Below are 23,047 nucleotides of genomic sequence, written 5' to 3'. Positions count from 1 at the left end.
TGTCAAGAAAACTGCACATTGCCTTGAGATTGTGATCCTTCTCTTCACAATACAGCTGTTCTTGGCCCTAACAGTGGCGATGGGAAGAAGAGGTTTAAAACAGAAAAGAAGTGGATGGACTTTCAAATAAACACCAGCTCATATCTCTCAGCTACAGCTTTTGAGAGGGATGTTATTCTGTTAACACAGCTGTGAGATCTATAGTCTGCATTGGAAAAGGCAAACTAACTGTATTTGATGAGGCTGCAAAATGTCCAGTCTAGAAAGTTACATAAATGTTACTTTATTGAATTATTGAAGATTTCCCAAGAGAAATTACTAAATTAATTAAAAATTAACAGTTAATTTAAAATTCATTTCATGGACAATTAGCTCCAATGTTGCTAACTGACAGGCCATGTTCTTTTGCTGGAAAGAAGTTAAAAAGGTCACAATCTCCCTTGCTACATCACGGTTTGCAAAAATTATTCACTTCATGTATGACTGGAAGACATATTATTACTGGCAGCATGTGGTACAAAATTCACTCCACGAGTCACATTCTACTTTGTGAATCCTTTTTCCTCACTGACACTGGAAATCCATTCTGCCTTGTCAAAAGCCTACCATTGCTTGCAGATACTAATAGGTTTTTTTAAAAACAAGAACTACTGCAGGCGGTTCTGGGATCCCAACTCACAGTGAGTAACTCCTTACTTCATTAATGGCTCCATTGGCTTTGGTGGGACTATTTATAGAGCGAAATGCTACTCAATGTGAACAAAAAGGTCAGTGCTTGACCCAGTAAGTGTAGCATGCAGCTTGACTGTTCCCATAAAAAATCTAGGCATAATAGTCCATAATTTCTTGGGACCATTAGGTTATATTTAGTTTACAAGCAATACAGATAAAGGTAACCTTAACAGAGTCTAGCTGGCTCAGACTGAACTAGCTTTCATTTTGTTTTGAGAGAAAAGAAAGAATTAAATATTGTCGATTTTAAGGGGGCGACATGTTTACTATTACTAATGTAATATTAATATAGAGGCATCTAGTTTACTCAAAATCTTTAATGATGAGGAATTAAAAGCAAATATTAAGAATGGCAGGCACACTCTTCTCCACGGTCTGCTATGAACATCTATTAAGACTGCTTGGTTTAAATCATCTTCATATATTACACCAGTGGGAATATAATCAATGGCGTAGGTGTATATGTGTTCTATAGAGATGTAATTATATGCAGTTAAACTATATGGTGTATATATAATGCTATACAATGAAACAAAAAATTTAATACATTGTACTTAGGTAACATCTTCCATTTGATATACTCAGAATATTTAGAGGTTAACGAAGTAAGCCTCCCACAATCCTGCAAAGTGGGCGAGTATTATTAATCCATAAGAACTTGCTTATATTCTGCAGGAATTATAGGACTCAACTTTGAAAAAGCTTGGACTGCCTCATTTTCCTGGCTGATGTTAAGTGTTTTGTCTGCCGTTAGGGCATAAAACATACATAAACTTATGGTGGAGTGTAATGATGGTATTGGTATTCATCTGGGATGTCTGCATTACTCAGTGATGGTGAAGCTGTGTATGAATGAAGTAAAAGGTTACAAATTAATACCTATAAATCCTTTAAACTACACTCTACCACCAAGCAAGTTTGGGGTGGGGGAAAGGAAGGGATTAACAGTGCAAGGAAAAAAAGAAAAAAAAAAGAGTTTATTTTTTATACCTAAGAGCCTATAAAGCCAAAATGTTCTAGTTGCCCTACCTCCAACTGCACAAGTCTCCATAGAATAAGAAGTTGATAACCAGTTAGTAACCAGGCAGTAGCCAATGTCCTTTCCAGTTAGACATAACTGTTTGAATACCTGCTATCCAGGACCTATGAATAAGAGAAGCAGGTGGTGTATTTGGACAAAAAATGGAAAACTGTATTTTTTACCCTCATGTGACATAAATCTAGCCCTGCTCCAGAATTTTTCTTTTTAGAACTTTGCTTCATATCCTCTTCCATATTGGGAAAGAAGAAAAAGGGAAGGCAGAAGAAGAAGAAGAGATTTATTTCATATATAAACGCAGGAACAAATCATCCTAGAGAAAGCAGATTGGTGACCAAAGAGCTGGTGAGACTGACAAAGGAAATGAACAAAGGCTGAGTCCTTGAATGTATGAATGTGTTCAGGTTAGATAGACAAATAGGGTGTAATTTAAATGTATATAGGTTTAGGTACCTCATATAGTTATTCTTCTTAATTAAAATAATGAAAGTGACAGCATGGATGTGTGGTTTTATTTCAGCATATTCTGGTATGTACCACTTGAAACGGTGGTTCTCACGTTTAAAACTGTCACTGCTTAGATTGGGATTAATGGCAAGTCTTGCTAAAGGAGTCATATATGACAATAACAGAAAGGCCTTCTCAGGCTGTTCCATGTCAGTCCCCTACCTCTATCAGATTGAATTATCCTTTATCTAACACCTAGTTTGGAATATGCTAAAATAACTCAGTAGTAGCCTGCTCCATTGCCCCAAGAAATGAAATGAAGGACTCTCACGGAGTTGATGCCATTAGATCAGCCCTCCAAGGAGCATCCCTCTGCCTGACATTGCTAATGATTAATATATTGAAGCTATTTTTAACTTTAGAATTGGTGATTTCCCTTCTGTTTCTTCAGGAAAATGTTTGGGGTTTTTTTGCTCTCTTCCCATAGCTGCATCTACAAGGGGAGATAACTCATTTCAGACAGCAAGAATCTTATCAATACAAGTATTCTTTTTCCTGTTGACCATACAAAGAAATGATAAACACATGTTATTCCCTGCATATAGTTGTTCAGCACCACTCTATCATTAAGTGAGGTGCAGGTAATCACTCCCTTGATCACTGACCTGTTTATATGCTAGTTTTAGAAACTCTATCAAGATTAACTGCAGTTTCAGGGGCTTGTGTTGCCTTTTGGTGGGGACACTGTCTTGACCAGCAAATATAGAAATATATGGTTGAATTTCTTCCCAATACCAATACACAGTATCACATTTTTGGTCTTGTAAGTGCTCCCATATGCTACAGAAATAATTAAATTTTTATTGACTTTTTGGCCTGGCTCCTAAAGATGAATATCCTTCAGATGCTAAACATTTGATAGGTTTGAATTTTGGGGAAGTTTCTTTTCATTCCATGGAAAATATGCATGCAGCAGGACAAAGGCAATCTTAAGTCTTTCGATATGGCTGGCCAACAGAGGATAGGAGAGAGGAGCGAGGTTGTCTTTCGTTAAAACAGCAGATTGTCAAACTGCCAGTCTTACATATATTAACGTTTCTGTCGGGGTTCTGATTAGGGTTCAAAGCAACAGGATCAGTTCTGCACAAAACAAAAAATGGGTTCAACCCATTTATCATCCACAGGAAGCAGATACACTTGTAAATTGAAATAATGTGGATGCAATCAGAGGGGTCTGTTTTCCCCTTCCCATTAACCTTACACGCAGGCAACAAGTATTATCTGGGAATTTTCAGATAAATGCTGACAATCATGCACCAGACACTGCTAATTCTGTATTCAGGAAAATCTCTTAAAAACTTATTTTCCTTCCTTCCTTCCTTCCTTCCTTCTTTCCTTCCTTCCTTCCTTTCTTTCTCTTTCTTTTCTTTCTTTCCCCTCTTTCTTTCTCTGTTTTATCTCTTTCTCTCTTTCTCTCATTCTTTCCTTCTTTCCATCTTCTTTCTTTCTCTCTCTCTCTTTCCCTCCTCCCTTTCTTCTTCTTTCTCTCACTTTTTCTTTCTCTCTCTTCCTCTTTTGTTGTTTTTATTCCATATTGCATAAGTTGATCACAGCAATGAAGAATCTTAGCAAATAAGCCTTACTGGATCATATTGACATTCCATAGAGGAAGTGATCAGACGCCAGTTAGCTGCCGTTGCAATGCTAACTCTAACGTGGTGATAGTCCTTTCCCCACCTAGCCCTAGCCAAGCTCAATGTTAATTGGTTTTGCTGATGCATTCAGTTTGGGAGGAGGGCTATTTCAACTTCAGATGGAAAAGTGTCTCTGTGTCTTAGTGAGACCAAACATCTCAGTCCACCTGCCAAGAAATGCAAGGAAGAAGTCACCACATAGTGAATTTTAATCTATTTTTGTTTTTATTTCCTGCTGTTCATGAGAACCAGGAATGCAGATCAGGCTCCACCATCCATCGAGAGGCATGTGTTAGCAAGGCTTCCGCTACTTCTTGGAGAACACCCATCCCCTTGCAGTTTTTGGCCAAACCTTTTGTTCTCTGTGGGCCATTGGTAATTTATCTGTGACTCATCTCTGGCGAGGGAATCCCAAGCCTGTTGGAGTAGCCTGGGAGAGTTCATGGTGATTGATGTGCTCTGAAGATGAATGCCCCCTGTTTTCCTGTCTCAGATTCTCACTCCATAGTTGCCCTCTGTCCAGAGAAATCTCTGAAAAGCCTTGTATTTAAAAGGGTCTCCAGAGACTCCTGATGACTCAGCTGGCCAAATGACAAACAGGGCAAAGGAAGGTTGACAAGCTGACTGAAGTGCAACTTAAGAAGTCAATCTGAAGGAAAGATTTGGAGGGAGAAAGGGTGTCTTGCATTCCTCCGGATGGATAGGACAGGTTCAGTGTTGCATGTCAGTGAATAGCCTGGATGCTGGAAGGAGGTAGAAACCATTTGAACCATTGGCAAATCTCATAAAAAGGTTCCTTACTGGGCTTGCATCCCACCTTATTACCCCAGACCAGCTGTTTTAAAGAGCAGGCATAAACTCACCCTGGCTATTGCAAGCACGTTTTCTGCAAGGTGAAAGGTTTGGCATCTGGAAGTGTCAGAAAGGAGCCTTTTGCCATAAATCACACCAAAAAGCACTCAAATTTGACAAGCGCCTTGAGACCACTTATAGGTTCACCCCTAAATTCCAATATCAAAGAGCAGCCCCTCAAGCTGTAAACTCCTATAATACACCAAGTCTGACATGAGAAGATGTATTAGTGGGGAGTTGAATGGCGGGACTGTTCCTGACACCCCAGGACTCACAGACAGGGGCTGGCACACACAGAGCTGCATGAACTCCCTGGTTCCAGTGCCCTGCTCCAAGAACTAAGGGGCTTTGCCTTCACTCAAGTACAAAACCGTTTTCCTTTTTCCCCTTTCCCCTCCACCTCTCCCTTTCACTGCCCAGGTCCTAGCAGTGGAGCCAGCTGAGGGCAGAGGCAGGAGCTCCTGGCCATGAGTTCCCCCTCTCTGTGCTCAGGGCTGTCCTGGGGCTGAGCCCAGCACAGAGAATCAGACATCTCGTGCTTCTTTCTTAAGGATAAGGGAAATATTTTTTGTCACTATTTCCTCAGCATCCAGCATTTTTTCTCTGATCAGAAAAGAAAATGCTGTGGCACCTCTGCCCTTGGGATAGTCATCAGTGGTCGTGAACTCCCTCCATATATTTTTTTCCTGCTGAAATGCCTCCATAAATAAAACAAGCCTCCATAAAACAGCAGGAAAAATCCACTCCCAGCGAGACTCCTCGGAGGCAGTGGGAGTGGATGACAGTGTCCGAAAGGTGGGGATAGGCAGCTGCCCCCCGCTTGCTCACGCAGACAGCTGTCTCTGACCAGTTCACTTCTCCTGGTGATTTATGAAGCCCTTTGATCAGAAGCGAGTTTTAATTGCCTGAACTGCAGAATCTGACACGTGCTTCATCAAGTCAAAAGCTGAGCCTCTTCCCCATGCCTTGCTCTTCTCTTCTTGCTCTTGGGTTCAAACCCTGTAGGATTTTAGGAATCCACCCAATCCCTAACCCCATCTTTCAGTCTAACTGGCCATCGGCTCAAGAGCTGACAGGGGAAGGAAAAAAAAAGGAAAGGGAAAAAAAGCAAAACATTTATCTGCCTGAAGTACCGTCGGGTTCCCAAGCCCGTCCACCCCAAGGTCTCAAGAAGAGGCCCCGAGGAGGGGAAGGGCGGGGGAACCCTCCTGGTGGGGCGCCTGAGGGAGCCCTCCCGGCGGGGATGGACCCGGGGCAGCCCTCCTGACGGGGATGGACCCGGGGAGCCCTCCCGGCGGGGATAGACCCCGGGGAGCCCTCCCGGCGGGGATGGACCCGGGGCAGCCCTCCTGACGGGGATGGACCCGGGGAGCCCTCCCGGCGGGGATAGACCCCGGGGAGCCCTCCCGGCGGGGATGGACCCGGGGAGCCCTCCCGGCGGGGATGGACCCGGGGCAGCCCTCCTGACGGGGATGGACCCGGGGAGCCCTCCCGGCGGGGATAGACCCCGGGGAGCCCTCCCGGCGGGGATGGACCCGGGGCAGCCCTCCTGACGGGGATGGACCCGGGGAGCCCTCCCGGCGGGGATAGACCCAGGGAGCCCTCCCGGCGGGGATGGACCCGGGGAGCCCTCCCGGCGGGGATGGACCCGGGGCAGCCCTCCTGACGGGGATGGACCCGGGGAGCCCTCCCGGCGGGGATAGACCCCGGGGAGCCCTCCCGGCGGGGATGGACCCGGGGAGCCCTCCCGGCGGGGATGGACCAGGGGAGCCCTCCCGGTGGGGATGGACCCGGGGCAGCCCTCCTGGCGGGGATGGACCCGGGGAGCCCTCCCGGCGGGGACAGAGGCCGGGGAGCCCTCCCGCCGGCGCCCGGCGGAGCCCTCCGGCCGGCGCAGCGCCCCGTCCGCCCGAGCCGGGTCCCCCGCGGGGAGCGGGCTGCCCGCACCGGGCCTGGCCATCACTGGGGGGAGCGGGTATCACGTTACTGCTGGGCAGGCAGAAGAAAAGGCGAGTGTCAGGCACTGTCAGGTATTAATAGGACTATTTCTCCCCATTAAAGCCATGCCTTTGAGCAAAGGGGTTTCTTTCATGTTCTCCCCCACCAGTACTCTGACAGAACTCCTAAAACTCAGGAATTTTCCAAATCAAAGACATAATCGTTGTCCTTCTGTCCGTTTCCCCCCCTCTGCCACACACACTATACCCCAAACTGCTTTAACTGTCATTATCCCCAGCACAGATGCCTGTTTAAATTCTTGATTCAAGCCGGAGGACATTTAATAGCTGACTGGATTAAATATTGCAGACTCCAGCCCAGAATCTCTTTGAAAATACAGGTCGAGGACTATGCCTAAATTCGCTGGATGAAAACTGATCTATGATATATGTTTTAAGTTCAGATCTGAGGACTGAGGGGAAGGGGGAAGGGAGTCTGTTCTGGATCTGGTTTATATTGGTGTAAAACCTTGAAGTTGAAAGGTGTTCCAGGATGCTTGGAGAGGGAGAAAGAGAGAGAGAAAGTGAGAGGGTGGAAAGAGAGAAAGAAAGAAAGAGAGAAAGAAAAAGAGAGAGAGAGAGAAAGGAAAGAAAGAAAGAAAGAAAGAAAGAAAGAAAGAAAGAAAGAAAGAAGAAAGAAAGAAAGAAAGAAAGAAAGAAAGAAAGAAAGAAAGAAAGAAAGAAAGAAAGAAGAAAGAAAGAAAGAAAGAAAGAAAGAAAGAAAGAAAGAAAGAAAGAAAGAAAGAAAGAAAGAAAGAAAGAAAGAAAGAAAGAAAGAAAGAAAGAAAGAAAGAAAGAAAGAAAGAAAGAAAGACCTAATTAATTAGCTAACCTTTCTACGTGGGAAATGGATATATTTTCTATCGCAAGTAATTAAATATGAAGCACAGCAAAGCACTTTGAAAGTGCCGAGGTTCCGTGGAGGAATTAGCCGCCTGTTTGAAATTAACACTAATTTGGCTCCTACATCAACAACCTCTCCGCAGACAGCATCTCACTCAGTCACTAAACATGTTTGATAGCTCCAGGGTTCAGAAGCGAGTGTGCATGTGCGTGTGCATGGTGTCTGTGTGCCCAGAACATGTACTTCACACGCCTTACTCTTTTTCAAATCCTGAGACAAATGTAAAAACCATTCTCCCGTTGTTTTCTGAATTGCATGAAAGAATACAAGACAGATCGACTTTTGCTGAGAATTGTGGTATCAGCTGAATATCCCGAGTCCGTCATTTATAGCATCGATGATGGTCATCAATGATGATCTATAATGATCCAGTATAGAAAGGAAAAAGGACTCCACGGTTAGTCTTTTCTTTTAAAAAAATTCCATTTGCATTCACTTTAAACGTTTTTACAGGATCATGTGATTGGGACTCAAAGGCAATAAATCTAGATTAAGAATCCCTAGGGATTTTTAGACTGATGCTATAGATTATGGGTAGCACCTCGGTCTATTTATCTCCATTATATATGCCTGCATTGTCATTCTCAAAACTAGTGTGCTTATTATCAGCCTTTTTACCTTGGAAAACATTTGCATAAAAAGAAAAATAAAGACTGAATTAATTTCTGTCTGGCGAAGTTCAGTGAGAACTCTTCTATTAATTAATACAAGTACCTATTATAAAAGCCTCCACCGCAGTTCAAAATTAATACATCAAAAGATAGCTGGACACCCACTTGCACAAATAGTTTCGCAGAAATAAGCAAGGCATGTTTACAGCTCATCGAAATGGTTTGTGAAGGAAACGTCCAGAGCAGAGGCAGGTGTTTGCAGCAGCCCCAGAGCCCCCAGCCCGCCCCCGGCCCCAGCGGGGGGCTTTTGCTGGCAATGGCTGCGCCTCGCCGACCTGCCTGGTGCCTCCGGGCTGCTGGGCTTGCACAGGGACTACTTTCCGCCCCCCTACCTGCCAGCGTGCCGCGACAGTGGTAACCACGGGCATCGTGGGTGCAAGGCGAGCCACAGTTTTGAAACTACAAAGCCAGAGGACCTTCTGGAAAACAGCAGTAGTGGTACAAAAAGAATAAAACCCACCCAGGAACGCAGGGCTTGCAGCGAGCGAAGGACTGACTGCGCCCTGCTGAAAACGTCAAGCCGGGGACAGCTTCTCGTTTCCTGGAGAGTCGCGGAGCTGCCGCTCTCCCCGCCGCCGGGGCAGGGGCAGGGGCAGGACAGGGGCAGGGGCAGGGGCAGGAGCAGGGGCAGGGGCAGGGGCAGGGGCAGGAGCGGGGCAGGGGGACCCTCCGCCCGCGGCCCCGCTCCCCGGCGGCGGGTGCGGGGCCGGGAGCGTCGGGCAGAGCCGGGCAGGGCCGGGCAGAGCCGGGCAGAGCCGCCCGCCTTCGCCCGCCCGGAGGTCTCGGGGCTGCCAGCCCAGGCTCTCCTTTGCTCTTCTTCTTAGGAAGTCTCTACCCACCTTCAAACAGAAGGCAATTGATTAGTCTCAGTTTCTCCTCCCAGCAGAGATCCGATACTTTCCTTGGGATCAAACGGACCCGAGACTAAAGGAGGGGGTCGAAGGACAGGAAGGAAAGAAAGGAAAAGAGAGGAAAAGAAAAGAGAGGAAAAGAGAGGAAAAGAAAAGAGAGGAGAAGAGAAGAGAAGAGAAGAGAAGAGAAGAGAAGAGAAGAGAAGAGAAGAGAAGAGAAGAGAAGAGAAGAGAAGAGAAGAGAAGAGAAGAGAAAAAAAGGAAAATAAAAGAAAAGAAAAGAAAAGAAAAGAAAAGAAAAGAAAAGAAAAGAAAAGAAAAGAAAAGAAAAGAAAAGAAAAGAAAAGAAAAGAAAAGAAAAGAAAAGAAAAGAAAAGGGAGAGAGGCTTAGTGAAAGAGAGACAGGAAAAGAAAGTGAGAGAGAAAGAGCAAGAGCAAGAATGAGAGCGAGAGCTAGAGACGGGGAGATAAAGAAAGAGGGAGATAAAATAAAGTAGGAAAAAAGAAAAGAAAGAAAAAAGGAAGGAAAAAAGAGAAGGAAGGAAGGAAGGAAGGAAGGAAGGAAGGAAGGAAGGAAGGAAGAAAAGGAAGGAAGGAAGGAAGAAAAGGGAGGAAGGGAGAAAGTGACTTTGGCTAGGCACACTGGAAGAGGATAGCAAGTTTGGACCGAACAGCTGCGTTTTCCTTTCCGCAAACAGAGGAATAAAAAGCAATATTTAAATAGAACCTACATACTGTATATCTATGTATAAACACACACATATAGAAAATGGCAGGAATGATTTACGCTTGATTTTCTGTGAGCTTTTCTCTTCCCAGTATTTACAAGGCGGGGCTCCATTTGCAAGTTGTACATCTGTTCGTTTCACGTGACATTTTCATAAAAGCTCTAACATCTGGTCAAAATAAACCCCCTTCAGGTACCTGCTTAACTTTTCACATGTCAAAATCCCTTCCCCTCTGAAGCTCCCCTTTCCCCCACGGCTGCAGCCGTGTGTATTGCTCTTTTCTTGACTGCTTCTTTAACGACTCTGCCTCGTCCCAAACAGAACAAAGCAAGCCTAAACATGCGGGGGCGACCCCGACCCTTCCCAAGAGCATCCTCCCCCCGCCCCCCCACCTCCCGGTTTCCCCGCATTAGGAGGGCAGAGCGGGTCCCCGTCCCGCCGCAGCATTTCGCGGCGGGACTTCTGCACGGCAGCAAACGGGATTTGCTGCAGCCCCAAGCAAACCCGCGGTCTTGCTTGGGCTGATATTTTGCACGAGCACTGGTAAAGCTCCCAAAGCCAGATGATGAGCGCTTAATTGTCCCAAACCGATTCCGTTATTATTTCTGCTATTAGTAGTTGCTACTGTTATCGTTGTAGCCGTCTTGATTCCAGTGTGATTCGTCGGGATTATTTTGGAGTGAAACGCGTCCTCTTTTGCCCGTGTCCATGCAGGGAACAAGAGAATTTCCGTAAAGTTCCCACAAATTTAATGCCACCTTTTTATGAAAAGAGCAGGGAAGTGTCGGCTACCCAAGACGTGACGACTACCTAAATAAGAGGGGTGCAAGAGCTCCTGAGCGGGCGGAGGAGTCGGGGAATTACTGGGAGAACGGAGAGCTTTTCCCCCGATCTGATTATTTGGTTTTGTTTTGCGTTTTCTTTCGGATTTTTAGGCGAGTGTTATCATCATCATTATGTTTCCGGAGCTTTATTGTTCCTGCTCTGTAAAACTGCTCTAAGCCTCCCGCAATCTCGATCACTTGGTCCTTATAAATGGCCGGCTGTTGGCTTTTACAAAAGAAAAGGGGGACTTTTGTACAAGTGATTTTAACCTGCTCCACCTTCAAGTGACCTGCCAAATGCTCCTTCTTACTTTATAGACATCTGGGAATTCCATACATGCCTTAAACTCCAATTACACACCTTCTTCAAAGGACACGTGCTTTGATTTGCCAAGAACACTAAGTGGACTGAAGTCGAAAGAAGCTGGTGCAGAAGTTAATGTAAAATACATCCTGTGCCATATTTACTGCGGGCAGGTTATGCTGTGCAGCAAATAAAACAAGTCCTGGTGGGATGTGGATGTGTGCGCCTCTTTTTTTCGCCTTAGCCTCCCGGATCCCTCTACGGGGTGGACCGGACTTGCCGTCACCACCACCACCACCTCTTCCCAAAGACGCTAATTTATGGCGGAGCGCTCCCGCTCTCCCCGGAGCGGGGCAGGTGAAGGGAGAGCCGTCTGAACCGGGCGGGGGCAGCCACCGAGGGTGGCTGGGAGCGGCGCCGGGCCGGGGGGGGGCCGGCGCCGGGAGCTGAGCCCCTGCCCCGGGAGTCGCTCCCGGAGCCGCCGAGCCCCGCGGTGGCTCTCCCCGGGCGGCAGGTGCCCGCGATGCCGGCGCCGCAGGTGAGCCCCTCTCCCCCCGCGCTTTCCCCGGCGTTTCCGTGACTTCTGTGTCCCCCCCGTTTTCCCCCCCACCGCGCGTTTGTTTGTTTTGCTTAAAATTACAGATGCAGGGAAAACCGCCTGACATCATGGGAGCGGGACGAGCGCGCACTTTGAAGGGCTCCTGGGCAGGACTTCAAGTGAAATCATACGCCTGGGAGGAACCCGATACCGGCCTGGAGAAAGCAGCGGGGCGGCCCCTGCCAAACCGAGGAATGTGCGAGGGCCCGCGGCCGGCGCCCCCCGCCCGCCGCCCCGCAGGAGGCGCAGCGCCGAGCACCCGCGGCGGCCGGGCAGAGCCGGCACCCGCCGCCTCCGCGCTCCGCCGGCTCCGCGCTCCGCCAGATCCGCGCTCCGCGGGGCCCGGCGGCGCGGCCGGGGCCGTGGCGATGATGAGACGAGGGAGCTGCTTGGGCCGGACCTCTTCTCCGCTCGGGGTTGCTTGTCTGCGAACAAACGGGACATACTGATGTCTCGGAGAAAGAAGCAAAATCAGCCAGGACTTCCAAAGGCAGAGCTCATTTTCTGATTGCAAGAGTGTTTAAAATTCCCAAAAGACAAATTAATATACTTTTTTTTTTCCTCCAGTAAGCCTGACTCTGACTTAATCGCTTTTGGCTCTAGCCCTAGGAGCACCAGGCCTCTGCAGTCCCCAGTTCCAACCCAGGAAAGGGCACGTTTGTATTTTTAAATCAGGATTATCTCCTCTTAATGATTTTTTTTTTTTTAAAATGAAGCAAAGGTAGCGGTTAGGAGCCGGGAAAGCGCACCGGCTGAGCGCCCGGCTGCTCGGGGAGGGCTGCGGAGGCCGCAGGGACCCGGCCGGGGGGACCCAGGGGTGAGGGGGGGAGACTCGACGGTGGCATGAGCCCCATGGACAGGAACTGGGGATTTTTCTCACCCGGGTGCTTCAGTTTGCTGGAAAGGGCTAGCACAGTCTGGGCCAGAGGCCGCTCGCTGGTTGCAACAGAGTCGATCAGGTTTGAGTCCATCAAGCGGAGTTGCTCCGGATTTCTCGGCCCAGGGTTTTTAAAATGCACTTGATTCCTCGTTTAGATTTCGCAGGTATCCCCGTCCACGAAACTCGCCTTCCCCTCAGCACCGAGCAGCTCATCTCGGGTTTTTCCGAACCTGTTTTCTTCCTACACGTGGGGCGGTTCTCCCCCTTTCCCCGGTGTGATTTCTCCCCCAAAAGGAACAACCGAAACCACCCCCAACCCCTCAACCCCCCCCATCCCCACGGCCAAAGCCCCGCGTCGGCTCCCCCTGCCCCTCGCTTTCGCTGCAGCCGAAGTAGCGCGGACAGACATTACCTCCTCCTCCTCCTCGGTAGCCGGGTCGCATCGGAGCGGGGTTTTTCGAGAGATGCGAGTCGCTGAGCAGGGATCTGCGGGTGCCGGGGCGGCGGGGGGAGGCAGCGGCCCCCCAGGAGCTCGCAGAGGCTCCCCCTCCTCTCCATCACGGAGGGCCGCGACCACCAGAGCCCCCGTCCAATTTCCAAGTCCTCGCTAATCCGGCAGTGCAAACAAGCGCTGCGGGCTCTCTACTGTAAACATTGCGCACTGGCCTAAAATATGCACGATATTAAATTCATAATACTGTTATGTCAGCAATAGACGGTAATATGTGGATATGGAAACAAAAACATTCAGGCAATAAAGTCAACTCAACCTGGGCTATGCAAACAGGCTCTGTTTTGAAAAAACACCCCATCCTATTTACCCTAGACACCGGCTGAATCCCGGCAGCAGGGTCCCTGTCTCCGCGGGGGACTCTGCTCGGCTCCCAGCGCCGGGGCGGGCGCTCCGCGGCGGACGCCCCTGCGCACCCGCGCACCTTTCGCAGCCGCGGAGGGGCAGGAGGCGCCGCTCCCCGGGCACGGGCCGGCTGCGAGGCGCTGGGGGATGAGCAAGTGTCAGCAGAGGCGGAACCGGCTGCCCGGTTGTAAGGCTTGGGGCTTGGGCTGGCTTTGGGTTGGTTTGTTTTGGTTTGAACAACTTCCCTTTTCACCTTCCTTCCGAGCCCTCAGAGCTGGAGGTCTCCTCTCTCTTACAACTGGGGTCTCGCCGCAGACTGGGACCCCGCGGAGGGCATCGTGAGAAGAAACAGAGGCAACATGCGCCCTACGTGTAGAAAAGGAGAAGAGGGAGGGTTAGCGTACCCCTCCGTGCTTTGTACAACGAAAGATGTGATCGCTAGTCTATATATTATATAAAACCCCAGAGAGCAGAGCAGTCAAACATCACTTCCACCGGAAAACCCCACTCGCTAGACACTTCCCTGTTTAAATCTCACTTTCTCTCGCTTTGCCTGTGGAGGGACGAATCCCTGTTTAGACCCGATGCCTCTTTCTCAGGCATATCAGCAAAAATACCTGCTCCGGGGGCTGGGGAACGGGCCTTGCTCCTGCCTTACATCTGGGGGGCAAAGCACAGCGGCAGCGCCGGAGCTCGGCGGCGAAAGCTCCGCTCCCCGCGGAACTCCGCGGCGCTTGGCATTACGATTAAAAGGGGAGAGGGAGAGAAAGAGAGAAGAGAGAATATCTTCCCCCCCAAACGCAGTGAGCTTCAGCACAGAATAATAAAGCTGTCTCAGTAAATAACATGCCTGTGTCTGTCAGTAGCTAGTTTATTTGCGTTTTTCGCCTGGTTTGTTTATACTAGTGCCCCCTCTCTCTTGGGTGTCTTTACAGCTCAACAAGCAGGTATTTATCTCCAGTTCCAACCCTGAGCTCTCAGAGAGACCAAACTTTAAGGTTATTAAAATTTCAATCATATTTATTTATTGCAGAAAAATAATATACAATGATATTTACAAAACAATCATAAAAATAGGAATGCATTTAGACACCGGATCTATTTGCATTTTAACATGGGTCATCAATAAATAAATAAAATGTTTATTTTTTTTCTCAGAGGAAAAATAATAATAATAAAAAAGTTAGGAACCGGGTATATAACAGCTTGAGCCCAGCTTATTCCCCCCTAAAAAAAAAAAAAAAAAAAAAAAAAAAAAGGTTTTCATCTCTACAGGGATATTTTTTGGTTGGTTGGTTGGTTTCATTCAAGAATGAAGAAAGTCCACAATAATGTATTTCCTTTCATCAGTGGCTCATAGGCACGACCTCTTGGGAATGCATGCAAAAAAAGGCAAATTAAAAAAAAAAGTTAAATTCCAACATTCTTCGTCAAAATTAAAAAAAAAAATCGAACGATTCAGACTTCTATCAGAATGCAGAGATGTGTGGATTGTACCGACGCCCAAAGGGTAGTCACTGTCCAAAGCCCTTGTCTCTTTCTCTTTCCTTAAGTGCTCCCCACGCCCTGCTTTGAATTTGGATATTGCTCTTCTAATTTCCAAGAAATCCTTGGTACATTTTTTTTTAGACAAGACCAAAAAAATCGTATCCAACTTCAGAGTCTCTAGATTGTCCATTTTCTCCTTCTGTGGGAACAATGTCATCTGCAAAAACCCAGAGAGGGCGGAAAACTCGTTACTGAAATGAAAGATACACATGCATCTACCTACACCTCTCTGTCTCTGGAAGTACACGCATGGGGCATGAACAGAGGCGGGAGAAAGGCGTGCCTCTGCCGTGCGGGCGGCGCGGTGACCGTGGGACACCCCGGCCCGGCAGCCAGCGGTGTCAGAGCCGAGGGAAGGGGGCTGCTGGGGCGGTAGGGAACGCTCGTCGGGAAGCACACGGGCGGACATGGATTCACTTCAAAATACTAGCAGCAGCGGCAGCAGCAGGAACCGTCCCAGCAGCCCCGCTGGCTCCGCGGCGTTTGGTGAAAAAGTGACCTCAGGCCGGCCCCATCTGGCTGGGGCACACCCGCACCGCCGCCGCCTCCCCGCCCGCAGCCCACCCCCGCCGCCCGCCGGCAGCGCCCCGCCACGCGTGGGCCCCGCGGGACCGGGGGCGCGCCTCGGGCCGCGCCGGGGCGGGGGCGGGGGGGGCACCTCCAGCCGCCCTGCTCTCCGACCGGCCCTGGAAGCCAGGCCCCGCCGGACGGGGAGGGCCCCTCTCGCCCCACGGCCACGCGTGGCCGGCCCACGGCGCAGCCGGCGGCCCCTCAGCTCCCCCCCCGCCCCGCTCGCCGCCGGTTTCGGGGTCCCTGCCTTACCTAGGGCTCCTGCCGGGGGGATGCGGGTGGGGGACGCCGCCTGCTAGTGGGATGCGGACATGGACCAGGCGCCCTCCATTCTCCACACCGAGAAGGCGTAGCTGAGCCGCTCGTGGGCCACATAGCTGCAGCTTGCCATCTTGGAGTCCAGCTCGTCGCTCTGTAAGACCTGGTAGAGGAAGTCGATGTACCTGGCCGCCAGCTTGAGGGTCTGGATCTTGCTCAGCTTGTCCGAGGGCAGCGTGGGGATGATCTTCCGCAGGGCGGCGAAGGCTTCGTTCAGCGACTGCGTGCGCTGCCGCTCCCGCACGTTGGCCATGACCCGCTGGGTCTGCAGCTCCTCGTAGGACTGGGGGCTGCCGCCGCCGCTGCTGCTGCCGCCGCCCCCGCCCGCCCCGCACTTCTTGCCCCGCTTGCCTTGGGCCGGGCTGCAGGGCTCGTCCGCGGCCCCGACGGCGCCGCCGGCGTTGCGGCGGCTGGAGCGCCGCTTGCGCCCCCCTCTCTTGTTGCTGGGCAGCTGCTGCCGGTCCGGCTCCTCTTCGCTGTTGCTCAAGCTGTCGTCGGCGGGGGAGACTGGCGAGTTTGACTCGTCCTGCTGCATCATCTCTGGGGGGAGACGCGAGAAGCGGGCCGGGAGGGGGGGGAGGGCAGGGAGAAGAGGGGGGCACCTAACCCGCCAGCTCCCCCTTGATCGGCTGCTTCGCTGGCCTGCGAGGAGAAGGAGGAGGAGGAGGGAGGGAGGGAGGGAGGACCTCACTTTGGGGGGAGGGGGGATGGCATCAGGATCCAAGAGGAAAAAAAAAAAAACGCCAACCAAAAAAAATCCCTCCCGATCCCTCCTTGGAGCCCCTTCGAGGTGTCTGGGATTGGGAGAAAGTTGAAGACTTGGAGGTTCTTATAGCTCCTGCTGGCGGAAAGTTTGGGGGCAGCAGTGTCATTGGCCTGACGTGGAGAGGAGGGACTTTTGCTGAGTTTTATAGGAAAGTTTCCGCTTCCCCCCCTCCACGCCCTCCCCCAATTATTTTTTTCAAGCCATTCACAAGTGATCTGGCCTCCCCCCCCACACACACATACATCTTTACCCCAACCCCTTTCTCGGCTTCCCTCTTCGCGGTTTCTCCCTCAGGCTCCTTCGGTTCGCACTCGGCTTTGGGGTGGTGCTGGGGGGCCGGGGCGGGAGGTTATGGGGGTGCCCGTGCCCCCCCTGCGCTGCTGCGGAGGGGCCGGCGGGCCGCTTAGTGCCTGCGCTGGGGGGCGGCTGCCCGGAGCAGCCGGGGGGCAGCCCGCATCTCCCGGGCTTTCCCCGCCGCAGCGGGCACGGCTTGCAGCGAAAGGGAGGAAAGGGAAATTACCCGCGGGGCAGCATCCAGGCACATCCTAATTTTGTCCCGCTCTCGCACACACCGCGCTCCCATCACCGAGCGCCGCCGGGGTCTGGTTTTCCGAGGGAGCCGCACATTTCTGGGCTGGGGAGGGGGGACGGCACAGCCTTGTCCTGTCAGGCTGGAGGACTGCGCTCGGAGAAAGCCATCTTCAGAGGTGGAAGCAGCGGGGAAACTAAGCACTGGCGTCGTACATACGCACCAGTCCTTGAGCTCGTCTTAAGAGAAACCCGGGAGGATCCGCGTCCCCAACCTGGCATACCGGGAGACGGGAGGGTGTGCAGACCTCTCTGCCCACGCTCTGTGCCTACCGACCGCTCACTTCAGTTCGCCCTCCCTGAAGGCGCCCGAGTCCGGCACTTCCTGGGAACCGAGCTTATTTATTTTAAATCGTCTTTCATGTTTGCAGCCAAAGCTATTTCTCCCCATCCCCCGCCTTTGTGCCTCCTTCCCCGCTCGCTGGCAGCACAGAGCAGGTGGTGTGTCTTTTGAACAACAGCTCAGATTCAAACGGGGAACGCCTGGGAGGGAAAGCCAGAAATTGCCATCCTTTAATAAATGGGGAGATGCACTTTTGCTGCTCCCTCCGAGGGGACTGCACGCCTGCGCTGCCGGCCTGGCAGCGGCCGCCTAGACGGGGCACCTCCGGGCGTGGGGCAGAGCGGGCAGCGCCGGGGCAGCGCCGCGGGTCCCCGGCTGTGCCTGAGGTGGGAGGGCGGTCGGAGAGGGCGAACGAAATAGCAGAGAAGGGATAAATCCCAGGGACGAAAAAGACGAGGTTTCTGGAAGAGCGCTGTCATCTGCTGCGGGGAAAAGAGCCGTCTCTCCCCTCTGCCTGGGCTCTCCCTGTCCTCCGGCCAGAGGCCTCCCATCCCGGGCGCTGCGAGGGGCCAGGACCCCGGCGCAGCCGCCGCCGAGGGGCAGAAGGCCCGGCCCGGCGCGGCCGATGGCCCCGCTCCCCGCCGCAGCGCCCGTCGGGCACCCGCCGCAGGCGGAGCTGCCCCGCCGCTCCCCGGGTGAGCTTTCCTCCTTGAGTCTTCCATCCTGCGATGAGAGCAAATAACAGTCTGCCCTAAACCTTGTCTTTTGGGAAACAGCCGGAAACAGGACCAGGGGAGGAAAGAGGCACTGGCTTACCAGGCAAGGGAAGGCATGCCGGCCCCAGCCCCACGGTGAGCAAGCACAGCTTCCCCGGCTTTCAGCTTGTCCCTGCTGTGTGTGCTGCGACCCATAGGACTCTCCTCTCACCTTGACACCACGAAGCTTCGGGGGTTCCCATGTGTTGGCAGTAGCTGCTGCCTCCAAGGTAAGAAGAGCTGGATCTCCTTCCACCTCCCTCTCACCAATAATTTTGGCTGTGCCCAGAGCCCTGGTGCTCCTCCGGGGTGTTGAGCAGTGTCGTTACAGAGCAAAGGTTGGAAACAGTGGTGGTGAGCATCTGTAGGCAGCTCTGGGGGCCTTCCTTCCTTCCTGCCTTCCTTCCTTCCTTCCTTCCTTCTTCCCCTCTTTCCTCTCTCTTCCCTGCTTCTTACAGAAAAAAAACATCAAAGTGCAAAACCAAATCTGGTTTTGGGAACTGTTACCTTGCTGGGAACAGGACGCTGGGGCTATGCCTGGATGGTGGAGCCCCGTATCAGCAAAATCAAGGGAAGCAAGCCACTGCCTGAAAGAAGGGAGGGAGGGCCAGTGTCTCCTGAGGGTTTGGTGCTACGGGAGGAGGCACAGCTTGTCTGGGTCAGCTGAACTTTGAGTGGGATGCAGGACATCACCTGCTTGCCATGGGGCAGGAGGATGGTGTGCAGAGAGGGTGTGCGGTGTGCGGGAGAGGCAAGGACAGGTGGAGAGGGAGTGTTTAATGGTTTGGACAACCAGAAAACACAGAGAAATGTAGGGAGGGAGTGACCTTGAAGAGAGAGAAGAGGGGTTGATGGTTGGGTTTAGGGTCAGTTACTCTTCGTGGAAACTGCAGCAAAAGCAACCAGCAGCAGTTAGCAGAACACATATGGTGCTACCTGGGACCTGCACACTCTGTATGAGCCATGACTACATAGAAAACCCCATAATTTTAGTTTCGGTTTTTGATTTGCCTTCGACTCACAACTCACGTGCTCTGGAGCAAAGGAAACTAAGCCCACGTTGTTACTGCCAAGACCCACCACAGGAGTGCAGAGGCCAGGCGAGCTGTGGTGGGAGCGGTCTGGCCTGGGGGACCTGCTGCTGGGCTGGCTGTGGGAGCCCGCCTGGATCCCCCAGGGCTGCTGGTGGGCAGCAACCCTGCCTTGTGCTGGGGTGTAGAGGTGTGTCTGGAGGAGGGTGGATGTGTCAGAGAGTCATGTCTGGGGGTCTGTGTGAGAGAGAAAGACATACTGTTGTGTTTATGTGTGAGGTATGTTTCTGTGGGGGTGTGTGCATGTACAGTTGGTCTTCTGCAGTGTGCATGCATATGCGTGCGTTGGGAGGGAAGGGGAGCAGGGACTGTGCAGAGTTGAAAGAAAGTCAGTTCAACTTTGGTTTATTTTGAAATATACAGCTCTGGTGGGGTTGGAGGTGGAGGCTTTTTATTCCACACTAAAACAGTAATCAGTGTGTGGTTCATACAGTGTTAAACCATCTGTTTTGAACCCCCAAAAGCCACTAAGGTAGACCCACAGATCACTCTGGAGCATGGGATGAAGGATGCCATGTCCTGTTCTCTGCTACACATAGGCATGTCTTGCGTGAGGATTCCCCTGGCTCCTTGAGCAGGCTCTCAACCCTGCTTCGCTCTTTGGAGGTGGCAAGCAAAGCTACAAGCAGCTCCAGGGCCTTTCCAGGGATATTTCCAGATCCATTCCTGCAAGCTTCCCTGGGCCTCAGCTCAGGAAAATGTGTGCTGTGGGATCAGCCCTTACATGGGGCACTGTCAGGACATAGATAACTCCAGCATTTTGTCATCTGTGCAGTAATGTATAACACTGGTAAAATAACCACCTAGACTACAGGTATGGGTGTGAACAGGGAGCTAAACAAATGACAAGCTCCTGGGAAGGTGAAACGAGGAATAAGCTTAGCAGAATGACAGAACAAGTTGGGCTGTGATGATCATTGTGGTCATGGCTGATCAGAGGGAAACAGTTGGAAGGGATCCCCCCAACTATATGCTGGTCCTTGTGTAGGCACCCGTCAGCTGAGTCACTCTCAGGCTGGGACAAGCAGGGTCTGCCTTAGCCAGGCAGAAACATCACAGCTTTTGAGGGGAGTAGGCCAACAGTTTGATTCCTTCTTTGATTTTTGTTTAAGAATGAATGAAAGGTCTGATTTTGTCTGCCTGTCTCCAAATCAGTGCAGAAGTTTAAGAATTAATGTGCACAAGATCTGGTGGTTACATCTACAATGTTGCTCACCAATGTGTTATGTGCATATACAAAAATTACAACTGGGTTGCAATAGGCTGTTCAGCATTCCCCATACGGCATGCACATACACACATTGTAATTTATCTCTCAGAGGCTGTTCACTGTGGTAAAATGCCAAACTCTCTCACTGGTGGGGATTTCTTGGGATATTCAGCAATGTACTATTACCTACGTGCACACTTAGAGACAGGCTGCTTGACTGTTTTCGATGTGGAAGCTTTCAGTCTGGAGTTTCCTCAGAAGCTGTACCTTTAAGACCTATTTCAAAGCCCACTGAAATCAACTGAAGTTTCCCCACTAATTTCCATGGCCAGGCATTTTAATTCCTACAGATGCTAGGTGAAAGCCTGGTCGAGACCCAGTCCCTTCAAAAGGGCCAACAAGAGAGCACCCAGCAGATTTCCACACTGACATTTATGCTGTAATTTGCTCGGTGTTCAACGCACACCAGGAGACGAGCTCAGAACTCTCACCGTGCCCGGCACAAACTTGTGCAGCGCCACAGCAAATGGGCAGAAAGAATATATAAAGGGTCTGAGAGCGGGACCCGTTTTTCGGCTTCTTTTCCCTTCTTTCTTCCTGTTCACCGCGGCAGCTCATACAACCAGGGACGCGGAAGCGCTGCCAAGCGCCACTTAACGGAGCCTCGCTACCTGGGCCTGGCGGCGGTGGGCGCGGTGCTGCTCGGCTCCGCCGGCGGGGCTGGGGCTGCGGGGCCGCCCGTCGGGGCCGCGCCGCGGGGGAGCGCGGCCGCGGGGCTGTGCGGCCGGCGGCCACCGGAGGGCACGATTCCCCGCCGGTCCCCGCTCCGGCCGGCGGCGGCGGGCACGGCTCCCAGGTACGTCGCTCCCCCGCCCCGGGCAGAGCAAGGCGGGCATCCGCCGTGCTCCTGCAGCAGCCCAAGTCCCTTCACCCGAGTTTCACCGGCGTGAGATGCTGCCCGCCCGCTCCCGGATCTGTTGGCGCAGATTCCTTCAAAACCTCCGCGTTTCAGCGAGCCCCGAGTGTTTTTTCTCGCTCAGGCAGGCTCAAGCCCCGCGAGCGCCGCAGCCCGCCCTGCGCCCCCCGCACCGGCACGGCCGCCCCCCCGGGGCAGCGGGGGCGAACCGGCACACGGATGCTCCGCGGACACACGGACACTTCCCCCTGGTGTGCTTCTAGCCCGCGGCGCTTTGCCACTCGCTTCGTTTGGAAGCTCTGGAAAACAGAAGGACAACACGGGAATCCTTCAAGGAATCAGTTTCATTGTCAAAACGACTACAATCATTTATATATATATTTTTTTAAGCTCGTTGTGATGCGGGCGTTCATCTAGAAGTCCTGACGGCTTGCTGGCACAGGAGGATGTGACAGTGGCTTTTTTTTAACGGCCCTGAAGGGCAGCGTCGTTGCTTCCAGTGCTGCCAGCCCCGCCGGTGCGCGGCCGGCCCCGCGCCCCAGCCCGCCCCCGCCTCTGCCCGCCCGGCCGCGGGGCTGCGCTGGCGGCAGGGAGCGCTGCGCCGCCCGGCGCGCAGGGCTTCGGTTTGCTCCGCATCGGCCGTTCTTCCCAATTTTCGCCTCAGTGCATGGCCAAAAAATACCGATGTCCCATTATCAAACAAGCAATTCCACACTGGAGACAGGTGGCCTAATAAATTAAGATCTGAAATGATTTGCGACAGATGTTTTAATACAAAATGTTTTATTTTATATGTTTTATTCAGCTCCAGAAATAATTCATGGCAGTGGATGGGGCTTTTTAAGAAGAGCATGAGTACCTTGGCGGAAGCCTGAGTGGTATCCTCTCCTCCAACCCAGAGAAGACCAGTCCTTCCCATTGCAAGGGATCAACATATCTAATGCTGTGGTAGAGCTCTGCCCCTAATTACGGCTCTGGGTCTTGTTTATGTGGTTTCATGTCTAAATCTGAAAAGACTGCTTAGTAAAACAAGCTTATCTACACTCCAGGGGATAATAGTTATTTATATTAATAATGGAGCTTATTTGCTATTTCAGCTCCTTTGATTTTTTTTTTATTTTTGGCTTTTCCATCTCTTCCATCTTTCCTGAACTTTTTTCCATTCTTCCTGCTCCCACACATTACTCAAATCTATATATTCAATCTTTCAGTACACATGGCCCGTGGAAATGCCATAAAACTTCAGGCCTTTTTAGCCACAAACTCTGCTTTTTCTTCCAAGGTGGGGGAGGGTGCACCTCGGGCACAGATGATGGATAAAGCATTCCACAAAGCCTTCTTCCTAGGGGTGGACTCAAACTCTTCCTGCAGCTCATGCAATTCGAGTTAGAATCCTAGAGCCAGAATTTCAGCATGGAAGTGGGCTTTTCCCTCATTAGCCATGTCTGCACCTTGGGGAAGAACCCCCTGTGCTTCCTGCTCAGTGTGGTCTCCTTTAGACTTGCAGCTGCTCTTGGGATCTCAGAGAAGAAGATGAAAAAAGGGTCATGTAAGAAACAACCATGACTCACAAGAGCCCCATAGGAGTTCATTACACAAGGTAATAGGCTCTCCTTTACCTCTGA

The 23,047-nt window shown here is 51.5% G+C and overlaps 1 protein-coding gene across 3 annotated transcripts; it reads right to left on the bottom strand.

Moving 5' to 3' along the window:
- Nucleotides 1-13,151: 13,151 nt before the first annotated feature.
- TWIST1 (twist family bHLH transcription factor 1) lies at nt 13,152-16,671 on the bottom strand. 3 transcript variants are annotated; one of them, XM_072854171.1, is made up of 2 exons: nt 15,748-16,671; nt 13,152-13,743 (listed from the first exon to the last, which is right to left on the bottom strand). In XM_072854171.1, the coding sequence occupies exon 1, from the start codon at nt 16,349-16,351 to the stop codon at nt 15,791-15,793; it is 561 nt and encodes a 186-aa protein (XP_072710272.1). In that variant the 5' UTR covers nt 16,352-16,671; the 3' UTR covers nt 13,152-13,743; nt 15,748-15,790. The 3 variants fall into 3 exon arrangements, with proteins under 3 accessions (XP_072710272.1, XP_072710270.1, XP_072710269.1); XM_072854169.1 differs by lacking the exon at nt 13,152-13,743 and adding an exon at nt 14,447-14,746; XM_072854168.1 differs by lacking the exon at nt 13,152-13,743 and adding an exon at nt 14,450-15,082 and having other exon boundaries at nt 15,748-16,665.
- Between the last annotated feature and the right edge of the window lie 6,376 nt (nt 16,672-23,047).

Source organism: Ciconia boyciana, chromosome 2, assembly GCF_034638445.1.
Source record: "Ciconia boyciana chromosome 2, ASM3463844v1, whole genome shotgun sequence".
NCBI lineage: Eukaryota > Metazoa > Chordata > Aves > Ciconiiformes > Ciconiidae > Ciconia > Ciconia boyciana.
This window is presented reverse-complemented; position numbering and strand designations above follow the sequence as displayed.

Excerpts from the sequence above, each read along its gene's own strand:
- TWIST1 (XM_072854171.1), bottom strand. The coding sequence starts at position 16,351 with ATGATGCAGCAGGACGAGTCAAACTCGCCAGTCTCCCCCGCCGACGAC.